The 13,694-nt window shown below is 43.6% G+C and overlaps 1 protein-coding gene across 4 annotated transcripts in view; it reads left to right on the forward strand.

Annotated features, from left to right (window-relative positions):
• Positions 1 to 13,694, forward strand: part of sfmbt2 (Scm like with four mbt domains 2) — a 201,338-nt gene that overhangs the window by 78,931 nt on the left and 108,713 nt on the right. For all 4 annotated transcript variants that reach the window (XM_078235921.1, XM_078235924.1, XM_078235923.1 and 1 more), the window contains 3 exons: positions 772 to 860; positions 1,809 to 2,055; positions 11,160 to 11,257. In XM_078235921.1, coding sequence (XP_078092047.1) covers positions 772 to 860; positions 1,809 to 2,055; positions 11,160 to 11,257 — 434 coding nt within the window. The remainder of the gene's footprint in view (positions 1 to 771; positions 861 to 1,808; positions 2,056 to 11,159; positions 11,258 to 13,694) is intronic.

Consider the following 13,694-nt stretch of genomic DNA (forward strand, 5'->3'; position numbering starts at 1 on the left):
TAACACTGTAGTGAAGTTACTGTGAAATTCCCCTAGTCGTCACACTCCGGCGCCCGTTCGGGTCAACGCACCTAACCAGCACCTCTTTCAGACTGTGGGAGGAAACCGGAGCACCTGGAGGAAACCCACGCAGACGCGGGGAGAACGCGCAAATTCCACACAGACAGTGACCCAAGCCGGGAATCAAACCCAGGTCCCTGGCACTGTGAGGCAGCAGTGCTAACCACTGTGCAGTCGTGCCACCCCATTTATTTCTAAGGTGACCGTTTATGGTTTAAAGATCTATCACAGATAACCTGAAGTTCTAACGCTCTGTATAGATAGTATTTTGACAAGGATCAACGTTTTTGTTTGTCATTAAATGACCTGAGTTATTGATTTTTGGCCAAACTCCTTGATTTGTTTGTTATATAGTTTAAAAACCCATTGAGTTCCCAGCCCTTAATATCTTTAATAGAATGTACGGAGCAGCTTATAATTATTTAACCATGAATTGATTGTGTCATCTTTGCGATAGAGGGCATTTTGTAATCTGCTGTGTAATTACTGTGCTTGAGTTTGTATGATTAATCGTATTAAAATCAATTCTGCTATTTTGATCCGTTAACCAAAATGCTGTGAAGCCTGGATATTTATTCCAGGTACTTGAGATAATTTAACAGTTACCACGTGTTTAATAAACCGCCCACAGTGTGCTCACAGGCAACAATATACAATAAGGTCAAGAATCTGTGACTGTTTCACCAGAGTTTTCTTTTTTCTGTCTTGCAGCAATCTGTGAGAAACAGGGAGACTGGACAGAGTTTTTAATTCAGGATTTGACTGGTGCAAGGACAGCCCCTGCAAGCCTCCTGGAAGGGGTAAGGATTTAAAATAAACCTCGACCAGTTGGCGGCGCAGTGGTTAGCACTGCTGCCTCACAGCGCCAGGGACCCAGGTTCAATTCCGGCCTTGGGTGACTCTCTGCGCGGAGCCTGCGCATTCTCCCCGTGTCTACCTGGGTTTCCCTCTGGGTGCTCCGGTTTCCTCCCGCAATCCATAGATTGCGGGTTAGGTTGATTGGCCACAATAAATTGCCCCCTAATGTCAGGGGGAATTTGGAGGGTAAACGTGTGTGATTCTGGGGACAGGACCTGGGTGGGGATTGTTGTCGGTGCAGGCTCGATGGGCCGAATGACGGCCTGCTGCATTGTAGATTCTATAGGCCAGGATCTTACAGCTTTACCTGCCCAGCAGAATATTACGGTCCCCACCAAAGTAAATGGCAATTTAAATGGCCCACAGGATCCGCTGGGGGGGAAGGGGGGAGGGGTTAGGGAGATGTGCCTTGGCAGGGCCATACAATCACGGCCCTAGAATATGTGTGTACTTCGGAGTTTTACTTGAGCTAATAATGTTGCAGAAAAAGAACGCAGACTCAATGTTAATTCTCAGCATCCCCATCTTACTGCTATTGAATCATTGAATCTCTACAGTGCAGAAGGAGGCCATTCAGCCTATTGAGTCTACCGACCATAATCCCACCCAAGCCTTATCTACATAACTCCACAAACTTACCCTAGATAGCCTCCCTGACATTAAGGGGCAATTTAGCATGGCCAATCCACCTAACCCGCACATCTTTGGACTGCTCGTGTAAGTCCATGATGATAAAATAGGAAACAATCCATGTGCAGAATATGATAATACATGGAATTTGAGAGAGAATTTATGAACGTTGACGTGTGAAAAATAGTGTATTTTTCCATCTGAAGCATAATTTAAATTTTGTTTTATGATTTGACTTTTTTGTTCCTCATTTCAAACAGCCACTCAGAGGAAAGAACACCGTGGACCTCGTTACCCCCAAATCTCTAATTGAACTTCAGGATTCTAAGAACCCATTTCAATATTGGATCGTCCGTGTGATTGAGAATGTGGGTGGGCGATTGTGCTTACGCTACGAAGGACTGAATGATATCGACAAACACGACCAGTGGTTGTTCTATTTAGACTGCCGACTCCGACCAGTGGGATGGTGCCAGGAAAACGGTTGCAAGCTAGACCCACCAACAGGTACTTATTCTAAGTCTGGCAAAGAGTAAAAGAGCTGTTGTGTCAAAGATATTCACTCAATTAAGTCTGCCGCTGAATGATGTGTGCAGTGGGTACATTGCGGCATTAACACCTGTGTGTATATGCTGAAATATGGGCAAGTGGTACAGTTGCCAGATAAATCATAGAATAGAAATCATAGAAACCCTACAGCACAGAAATGATATGCCTTAAATAAAAGATCTGGGAACCTGGGGTCAAACCCTGCCAAGGCACGTGGTGAAATTTTACTTCAGTCAAAATCTCGAATGGGTTGGCACGGTGGCACAATGGTTAGCATTGCTGCCTCACAGCGCCAGGGACCCGGGTTCAATTCCGGTCTCGGCTCACTGTGTGGAGTCTGTACTTTGTCCCCGTGTCTGTGTGGGTTTCGTCCGAGTGCTCCGGTTTCCACCCACAGTCCAAAGATGTGTGGATTAGGTTGATTGGCCGTGCTAAATTGACCCTGGTGTCAGGGGATTAGCAGGGTAAATGTGTGGGGTTACGGGAATGGGGCTTGGGTGGGATTGAGGCCGGTGCAGACTCGATGGGCCAAATGGCCTCCTTCTGCACTGTAGGGATTCTATGATTCTATTCTATGATTAAAAACAGGAGATGTTGGGAAAACTCAGCAGGTCTGGCAGCAGTTATGGAGAGAGAAACAGAGTTAACGTTTTGAGTTCAACATGGCTCTTCCTCAGAACCGGAGAAACCTATCTCTCCAATTCCAAATAAGAGTCATATTGGACTTGAAACTTTAACTTTGTTTCTTCCATGTTGCAAGACGTGGAAGAAACAGTGCCAGGGACCCTGGTTCAATTCTGGCCACAGGTCGCTGTCTGTGTGGAGTTTGCACATTCGCCCCATGTCTGCGTGGGTTTCCTCCGGGTGCTCCGGTTTCCTCCCATAGTCCATTTTTCCAGTATCTGCAGCAATTTGCTTTCATTTAAATTATCGCCTTCCCTGTTTTTCCTGCAAACGGAATGCAGCATTGTGTCCTATGTGTCAGTGTTATCTTACTCACTGCTTGCATTGTTCTATTATATCACGGGCATTGCCATAACTGGAGATATAAATGGAAATACAGTTGGACCTCATTAAAGCTGATTAACAGTTAATGGATTTTGATGACTAGTTTTCTTCAGATTCTATGAACAATTTGAGATTGTCTTAGAATCATAGAATCCCTACACTGCAGAAAGAGCCCATTCGGCCCATCGAGTCTGCACCGACCACAATTCCACCCAGGACCTATCCCCTTAATCCCATATATTTATCCTGCTAATGCCCCTGACACTAGGGTCAATTTAGCATGGCCAATCAACCTAACCCGCACACTCTTGTTGGACTGTGGGAGGAAACCGGAGCACCCGGAGGAAACCCACGCAGACGAATGTGCAAACTCCACACAGATAATGACCCGAGGTCGGAATTGAACCTGGGTCACTGGCGCTGTGAGGCAGCAGTGCTAGCCACTGTGCCACCCACTAAACTTAAATTACAAGTAGATGCTGCAAATTGCCTCGCGCATAAGTCATTCGAACCAAAGATTGCATTGCAACGTAGCGATTTTTCAAAAGACATTTGTATACATTAGTAATCGAACTTTGTACATTGCTTTTGCGAATGTATTGTGCTGGAGAGATTCCTTGCCCTTCTCTGACCACTCAAAGATGGCAGTACCAAAAATCGGGATGTATTTTTTACGGAAAATCAACCGATGCATCAGTAAAGTTTATTTATTAGTCACAAGTAGGCTTACATTAACACAGCAATGAAGTTACTGTGAAATTCCCCTAGTCGCCACACTCCAGCGCCTGTTCGGATTAATGCAACTAACCAGCACGTCTTTCAGAATGTGGAAGGAAACTGGAGACCCGGAGGAAACCCACACAGACCCGGGGAGAACGTGCAGACTCTGCACAGACAGTGACCCAAACCGGGAATCAAACCCAGGTCCCTGGCGCTGTGAGGCAGCAGTGCTAACCACTGTGCCACAACAGTAACAGTGGTTGTTTCACGTCATTCTTGACCATGACTGGAGCCAGGCATGGATAGATAGTAATGCTGTCCTGAGTTTGGTGATTTTCTTCATTTTTCAGTTGAAAATTAAAATAGGATATCTCCAGGTGCTTTATTATCTAACCTAACATTGTCTCTTGTATCAGAGGGAGTTGGAACAGGGATCCTTCTAGCACTTTTCTTTGAGGGATAATCCAATTTGTTTGATTTTAAGTATGGCATGGCATTGATTTGATTTATTATTGTCACATGTATTAACATACAGTGAAAAGCATTGTTTCTTGCACACTATGCAAAGCATACCGTTCATAGAGAAGGAAAGGAGAGAGTGCAGAATGTAGTGTTACAGTCATAGCTAGGGTGTAGAGAAAGATCAACTTAATGTAAGGTAAGCCCATTCAAAAGTCTAATGGCAGCAGGGAAGAAGCTGTTCTCGAGTCGGTTGGTACGTGACCTCAAACTTTTGTATCTTTTTCCCGACGGAAGAAGGTGGAAGAGAGAATGTCAGGAGTGCATGGGGTCCTCAATTAGTTTGATTGCATAGGCTAAGTGGGAGAATATAGTGTCACAGAGATTTGAGTTGTTGGTGATGATCAGAGTGTTTTAGCTGTGAGCATTGTGTACCTTCTTACCTTCAGTGAGTGTCCTAATTTAAATAATTGCAGCAGCAATCTTGTTTAAATTTAAAAATAAAAATGTTAATGATTATCTCATACTTTGCCCCAGAAGTTTAAATTTAACCTGTTATTCACTCGCCTCATGCAAACTAACACTCAAAAATTAGATACAGATGAAGGAAAAAGAAACAATCTGATTAATTGACTCCGTTTCTCTTTAATGGTAGGCCTGCAGTTTATTGGATGAGTTGATGCTTTTAGTTGAAATTAAGGTCTTATAATCAGAGATTTCTCAGGAAGCTGCAAGGTGCCATGTAGCCTAACTTCCAAGAGGTTGATTCTCAAGTGAACATGAAATCGAAGTAGGTTGGGGAGACTCCTTCTGCCACTTTCAAGGTATTACTATTTATTACCTTGGATGCTTAGTTGACTGCAGCCAGCTTGACCTTTCTAATGGTCTCTGTCTCTACAGAGCTGTTTCATGTGGTTTTGAAATTAGGCAACAAACAAGCTGACTTACCCATAGTCTAAAGTCCTTTTCTAAATAATGTGGGTAGTCAGGTCAATAAACATCCTGGGCTGGATTTTCCATGCCCCTACGACGTGTTTTGTTGCAGCAGAGGTAGTCCGCCATTGAGTTTCCCGGTCTACGCATTCCCTACCTCGGGCCCGCGACGGGAGTTCATCGTTGGCAGGACCAGAAGATCGCACTGGCGAGAATAGCCAGATAATTCTAGCCCGTGCCATTGCCATTTGATTCTTCGCAATTTACCCAGTGTGGGTTTAGATGAAGGATGATGATACAATGGGAGTTTGGTAGGGGTCCCTTCATCTCAGTGCTGTGGGACTTTGGCCCAGTTATAATGAAAACAGGCCCGCCAGTCTTGCCATCACCCATGCTGTATGGCCTCTAGTGCCGCCCCCCCCCCCACAGGCCAAGATATATGTCTCCGTTCTTCACCCCCCTCCCTCCCCCAATCAAGCAATTTTTATCTGAGGATCAGGTGTTTCAATAAGCGAATGAATGTCTGAGTTGTCAGCAAAGAATACATAATGAGGTAGTGTTATTTCTGTTTATTTATTAACACAAGATAAAAAGGTTGTAAGTGCTTATATTTTCTGCTGTTGATACTTGAAAGGGCCTGGATGATTGACCTGTAGTATAAATGAGTTAGGTTACAAGAAAGTTATGCGTGAATGATTGGGCTTTCTTTTAGTTTTTTTTTAGATATCCCACTGTCACTATAGGATTCATTGATGCTATACTGTGCACAGTAGGTGAGTGGGCATGGAACTGCCATATTTTGGCAGTGGGCAGGAGGGGCCATTCGGAGTGTGGGGCGTACCTTGGCGAGGGGGCATACTTTGGCACGGGAGACCATGAGGAATCTTTGTAAAGGTTTCCTCATGCAGACTGTGGTTCATGACACCTCTGAGGCGCCGTGAACTACAACTCTTTGAAAAGCTGGCAGACTCCACCAAAACTGTGGCCGACTAGGATATACCCATCCCAGCAATGTTCCCGGTCATTGGGAATGTAGGGTGTGGGCTCACGACCTGTGGGCTCATGATCCAACCAAGCTTGGCCCCCTTACACCTCTGAAAATCGGAAACCCTGAGAATGGGGTCAGGAATCCCAGAGTTGGGTTCCGTCTGCCATTTTTAAATGCTTGCAGAGTCTCCCCAATCTGTGAAAATCCTAGTCTCCCCAATCTGTGAAAAACTAGTAACTTGCATATTTAATTTTGTCAGAAAGCAAACCACAAAAATAGGCAACTCGCATCAAGAAAATTTGCTTAGTGATGCAGAATTACTCGCTGTAATATTGCTTAGTCATAATCTCTTCTTCAGAACTCTGAGCTATTTCATCAATCTATATATTTTTGATGAGATTGATTTGTGAGATCTTGTGCTTCACTTTATAATTATTGCTTTGTGTGATTCCATCTCTGCTAGACACAGTTCTGCCTTGCCAGCAAGCATTTTTGTGCCTATTATTGATTTCAAAATCGAACACACGCTTTATGTTAAAATAATGGTCATGATTTTAGCACAGTTTGAAGTACGAAGTTGTTTATTTCTCAATCGTTAAACTTACTGCTTTTCCCAAAAGTGTTGTACCTAAAAATAAGTATCGGTTCATATTCATTAATTAATGATGCAGGTGAATGAAGAAGCTTAAAATGAACTGTCCTTGTATTCCTTTGGTTTGGGAACAATCCTCTACTTGCTCAGAAGACTAAGGAAATTTGGCAGGTCAGCTACAACTCTCACCAACTTTTACAGATGCACCATAGAAAGCATTCTTTCTGGTTGTATCACAGCTTGGTATGGCTCCTGCTCTGCCCAAGACCGCAAGAAACTACAAAGGGTTGTGAACAAAGCCCAGGCCATCACGCAAACCAGCCTCCCATCCACTGACTCTGTCTACACTTCCTGCTGCCTCGGCAAAGTAGCCAGCATAATTAAGGACCCCATGGACCCCTGACGTTCTCTCTTCCATCGGGAAAAAGATACAAAAGTCTGAGGTCATATACCAACCGACTCGAGAACAGCTTCTTCTCTGCAGCCATCAGACTTTTGAATGGACTTACCTTGCATTAAGTTGATCTTTCTCTATACCCGAGCTATGACTGTAACACTACATTCTGTACTCTCTCGTTTCCTTCTCTATGAATGGTATGCTTTGTCTGTATAGCACGCAAGAAACAATACTTTTCACTATGTTAATGCATTTGACAATAATATATCAAATCAATCTGTTAATTTGGTCAATTTAAGTGAATACAGCATTGAGGAATAACAATTTATTGTGGGAGCAAATTCATTAGCCGTAAAACAGTGGGATTAGTTTACAGCTTTAAATGTCTTAATTCACGGCCACATCCAGCCGTGAATGTTGGTGGACAATTAAACAACTCACTGGAAGAGGAGGTTCCATAAATATCCCCATCCTCAAAGATGGAGGAGCCCAGCACATCAGTGCAAAAGGTAAGGCTGCATCATGCCGATTGGATGATCCGTCTCTGGCTCCTGCAGAGCTCCTCAGCATCACAGATGCCTATCTTCAGCCAGTTTGACTTACTTCAAATGGTATCAAGAAACGGCTAAAGACTCTGGATACTGCAAAGGCTATGGACACTGGCAATATCCCAGCAATAGTACTGAAGACATGCTCCAGAAATTGCCATGCCCCTGGCCAAGCTGTTCCAATATAGCTACAACACTGGCATCTACGTATCAGTTTATGTCCTGTACACAAGAAACCGAACAATCTAACCCAACCAATTGCTACCCCATCAGTCTGCACTCAGTAAAATGATGGAAGGCACCATCAACAGTGCTATCAAGTGGCACTTACTCAGCAATAACCTTCTTATGGATGCTCAATTTATGTTCTGCCAAAGTCACTCAGCTCCTGACATCTTGACAGTCTTGACATGGACAAAAGAGCTGAATGCCAGAGGTGAGGTGAGAGTGACTGCCCTTGACGTCAAGGCAGCAGTTGACTGAATATCACATCAAGGAGTCCTGGCAAAACTGGAGTCAGTGGGAATCAGGGGGAAAACCCTTGCTGGTTTGAGTCATACCTGGCACAAAGGAAGATGGTGTGGTTGTTGGAGGTCAACTAGCTCAGCTCCAGGACATCACTGTGGAAGTTCCTCAGGGTAGTGTCTGAGGCCCAACCATCTTCAACTGCTTCATCAATGACCTTCTTTCCATCATAAGCTCAGAAGTGGGGATGTTCACCGATGCTTGCACAAGTTTCTGCACCATTTGCAATTCCTCTGATACTCAAGCAGTCCTTGTCCAAATGCAACAAGATCTGGACATTATGCAGGCTTGGGCTGACAAATGGCAAATAACATTCACACCACAGAAGTGCCAGGCAATGACCAACTCCAGAGAGGATCTAACCATTGCCCCCTGGCATTCAAAAGTATTACCCTCACTGAATCCCCCAATATCAAGATCCTGGGGGTTACCATTGACCAGAAACTGAACTGGACTAACCATATAAATACTATGGCTACAAGAGTAGGTCAAAGCCTATGAATCTTGCAGTGAATAACTTGCATCCTGACTCCCCAATGCCTGTCCATCGTCTACAAGGCACAGGTCAGGAGTGTGAAATACACTCCAATTTTCTGGATGAGTGCAGCTCCAATAACACTCTAAGCTCAACACCATCTAGTTCAAAGCAGCCTACTTGATTACTATCCACAAACATTTAATCCACCACCATTGATGAACAGTGGCAGCCGTGTATACCATCTACAAGATGCAATGTAGGAACTCACCAAGGATCCTTGAGCATTCCAGACCTACAACCACTACCATCTAGAAGGATAAAGGTAGCAGGTATCTGGAACACCGCCACCTGAAGGATCCCCCCCAAGTCACTCAGTATCCTGACTTGGAAATATATCGTCATTCCTTCACTGTCACTGGGTCGAAATCCTGGAATTCCCTCCCTAACAGCTCAGAGACTGTAGCAGTTCAAGAAGGCAGTGTACCACCACCTTCTCGAGGGCAACTAAGAATGGGCCAGCCAGTGATAGCCACATCCCTGCCCACATTCCTATGTTCATATACATAATAACTAATTTGGTAAACTCATCACTCTGTATTTGCAGCCTCCCACCAGTGAGGGTGGTATAGTACCAATTTCTATGCTCTAACCACCACTGCAGGCTGCATCTTAGTCGGGTGGGGACGGAAGGCCTGTAGAAACTAAGAAGCTTAATTTGCCTTTAATTTTTTAAACATGGTTGGTTGGCTGCCTCGTTTGGCATCCGCTCACCTCTGTGGTACTGGCATGAGCTCGTGTAGCTGGGAAGATGCTGGGCTTGGCACCAGTTCTATTTTACATGCCGCCCCAAAACAAGTACACACCCTACATGGACAAGTAAAATCCAGCCCTACGTTTCAAATGACAGTAAATTGTGTTATTTAACCACGAATATAAAATCAAAGTATTGTCATGCTTACTAAAAGGCATGTCATTTTCATGACTTTGAACACATACTGTGCTCATATGGAAGCTTCTGGAACTGCCTTTATTAAAAATGGACATTAAAAAGTTAAAGGTTAAAGTTAAGTTTATTTATTTCGTCACAAGTAGGCTTATATTCACACTGCAATGAAGTTACTGTGAAAATCCCCTCGTTGCCACACTCCGGCACCTGTTCGGATACACCGAGGGAGAATTTAGCATGGCCAATGCACCTAACCAGCACATCTTTGGACTGCAGGAGGGAACTGGAGCACCTGGAGGAAACCCACGCAGACATGGGGAGAATGTGCAGACTCCGCACAGACAGTGACCCATGCCGGGAATCGAACCCGGGTCCCTGGCGCTGTGAGACAGCAACGCTCGCCACTATGCCACCGTGCCATGAGCTGTTAAGGAGGTTTGGTGATCTTTACAACTGAAATCCGGACTGTGAAGCTTTTGAAAAGCTCCAAGTTGAATGATCAGCAGCTCTCTGAAGTGTGACTCCCTGTTCCTGGGGCCAGACATCCCACCTCCCCACTCTTAATAGGCATCCGGGTGTATAATGACAGCAGGGGAGCCATTAGTCTGCTGGGCGGAGAGCCTGACATTTTAGCCTGTGTTGAGAGGGATTGTGGTGTCAATGTAAAATCCAGCCCATAGATTTATACAAGCATATCAACATATTGAAACTCACCTGATGAAGGAACAGCGCTCTGAAAGCTCATGGTTCCAGATAAACCTGTTGGACTTTAACCTGGTGTTGTGAGACTTCTTACTTAACATATTAAAAACAACATAATTGTGTTTACACCTATTATTTAAATTTACTGCACTTTCTATGTCAGGTTCTCGACTGATGATTCACTGCGTGTTTGGATTGATTGTGGATTACTAAAATTTAGATTTTCAAAGGATGTTATAATTGCAGGGAATTTAGAAATGTTGAAATCGATTACATTTTCCTTTCATTTATAGGACCTGACAAACCTATGAACCTGCCATTTGAATTCAAAACTTAAGAGATTTTGTCCTGGTTTATTGAGCTTTAGTTACTCTGTAATGTGTTGCATTTTTAAGTCGCAAATCAAAGGGCAAAATAATATTTTGTGATCAGATCTGGTGTTTTACTGTTTAATCTAGATTACATTCATATGTTACTGCCTTTTGGGTTTTAGTTCCTTGGCTCCCAATATGTATAACTTGAGGTCCATTTTATTGATAAAACTTGGAGCTCGATCATCCCAACTGCCTATTAACCTTAAATTTTAGTGAACTTTCTCAACCTTGGGCTTAAATTGTATTCTAAGATTGGGAATCAATATGTCAGTTTGGAACTGAACAAGAAAGTAAGTGGTGGATTCAGCAGTTATGAATTCCTGTAATTGTTTAAAACTGCTTTTGGACTATGGCGACTTGTTGATGTAAATTCTTTCTGGACTTCTTTTCAGAAACCCAGGCTCTTAAAAATGATATTGAGTGGAAAGATGCCCTTGAAAAGGCTCTCTCTGAAGCGGAAAATTTTTCATTGCCACTGGAGGTATTTAAGGTAAACTACTCTATTAGTCTTCCAGACTTGCACAAACTAAACTGAAGCATTTGGATTTGCTATTTGACATTTCATCACAATGATTTCAATTTACAAATTATCGAATCAAAATCATATTTTCATGTCAGGTCTATTTTTTTTATTTATAGGTTTAAGTGCTGTACTGTTACAAAACTGCCAAAAGAAAACAGAGTGTAGAACACATCTACCCAAATGTGGGAGGGCTAATGGAAACTAATTAATTGCTGGCATTTGTGCCCTCGTAACACTGGACAAAAGAATGTCTGTGCATTCTTTTGCATAAACCACGTTTGGGTGAGGATTTAAATTAAACAGCCACCCTTGGCCTCAGGTGTTTTTTATTTAACTTCTAAACATTTGGATGGGAAGCAGTTTGTGAGGAAGTTTGTTTGGTGTATATACTGGCATAAACCAGCCAGCCAAATGGTATTTTTTCCATGCTACGAAGGTAATTCCTCCACTTTTCAGCCTGCAAAATAAATGAGAGTTCGATAATGTGCGATGTAAAACCATAGCTACTGAGGTTGGGTGCTGTATTTGACAATGATGTGACCAATTTCCCATCCACACTAGATTGGATGCAGCATCGCAAACACAATCTGTAAATGCATTACTCAGTCTGTACGTTAGCATATCCGGCGAAACACTCCCATCCACTTTGTCCTATGCTGCCCTGCTTTATATCCGGACATGAAACGATAACCTAAGTGAACAACATAGAAATTCTTGATGTGGAGATGCAGGCGTTGGACTGGGGTGGGCACAGTAAGTAAGTCTCACAACACCAGGTTAAAGTCCAACAGGTTTATTTGGTAGCACAAGCTTTCGGAGCAGTGCTCCTTCATCAGGTGAGTGCCTGATGAAGGAGCAGTGCTCCGAAAGCTTGTGCCACCAAATAAACCTGTTGGACTTTAACCTAGAAATTCTTGAAAGGCTAATACGGCTCATCATGAATAAATTGCCTGGAATAGTGGTTAAAGAGCTGAAAGACTAGAGAGAAAAATGTGAGACACTTGCAATCTTTTTTTTGTTCATTCGTGGGACATGGGCATCGCTGGCTGACCAGCATTTATTGCCCATCACTAGTTGTCCTTGGAGGGCAGTTGAGAGTCAACCACATTGCTGTGACTCTGGAGTCACATACAGGCCAGACCAGGTGAGGATGGCAGATTTCCTTCCCTAAAGGGCATTAGTGAACCAGACCAGTTTCTCCAACAATCGACAACGGTTTCATGGTCATCAGTAGATTCTTAATTCCAGATATTTTTTTATTGAATTCAAATTTCACCATCTACTGTGGCAGGATTCGAACCCGGGTCCCCAGAACATTAGCTGAGTCTCTAGGTTAATAGCCTGGTGATAATACTACTCGGCCATCACCTCCCCCTAAATCATCACCACAGTCAATTGGCATTGAGGTACATGTAGATTGACATGGGTTTCTGTGGTATTCACATTCAAAAAGAGCAACAAAATATATATAAAGATGACATGCATTTATAAAGCGCCTTGCACAGTCTCAAGATGTTCCAAAACATTTTACAGCCAATTAAGCTCTTTTAAAGTGTAGGCACTGTTGAAATGAAGGAAATGCCTCCCACGGTGTCAGACTAGATTATCTTCTCACATCTCTGAAGTGGGACTTCAACTCCAAGACCTTCTGACTGAGAGGCAACAATATTAAAGTGGTGACGGGTTGGGTGGGGCCAGGGAGTGAGGGGTGCACGTTGGTTAGTTGGGTGCGGCTGCAGTGTGCGTAAAGTGCAGTGATCCTGGGCTGTCCAGAGACATGAAGGCCTGGGCAATCAAAATCAACTTTTTGGCTTCTCTCATTTTACCTACTGTCGCCACAATGCTCGTTGATAATCTAAAAGACGTGCTAGTTAGATGCATTGGCCATGCTAAACTCTCCCTCCGTGTACCCAAACAGGCTCCGGAGTGTGGCGACTCGGTGAATTTCACAGTAACTTCATTGCGGTGTTAATGTAAGCCAACTTGTTACTAATAAATAAACTTTAACCATCTCCTCCTGTCAGTCACCTGATCTTCCAAGCCCACTGTGTTTTAAGTCTCTCGACACCGCATCTTTCCATCGAGTCTTAGGCCTTCCTCTTCTTGCTGGCTGGCCCATCTCCATCACGTGCCTCAACACATTTTCTCTATTTCTCTCTCTGCAACAGATGACCATATCATTTTAATTTCTTTCTGGCTACTTTCTTCAATGCTCCCACAATCTTCACCCTGACAAACAAGTTCTTGATCTTGTCCTTTCTCATCACTCCACACTGTTAGAATGATAACATTGGATCTGTTGCAATGTAACCAATGGTAACAAGCTGTAGGGGTCAGCTGACCCAGTAAACTATGTAACCAATGACAAAATGATGTGGTGACCAGCTGACTCAGTATAAATAAG

The sequence above is a fragment of the Mustelus asterias genome, chromosome 19, assembly GCF_964213995.1.
Source record: "Mustelus asterias chromosome 19, sMusAst1.hap1.1, whole genome shotgun sequence".
NCBI lineage: Eukaryota > Metazoa > Chordata > Chondrichthyes > Carcharhiniformes > Triakidae > Mustelus > Mustelus asterias.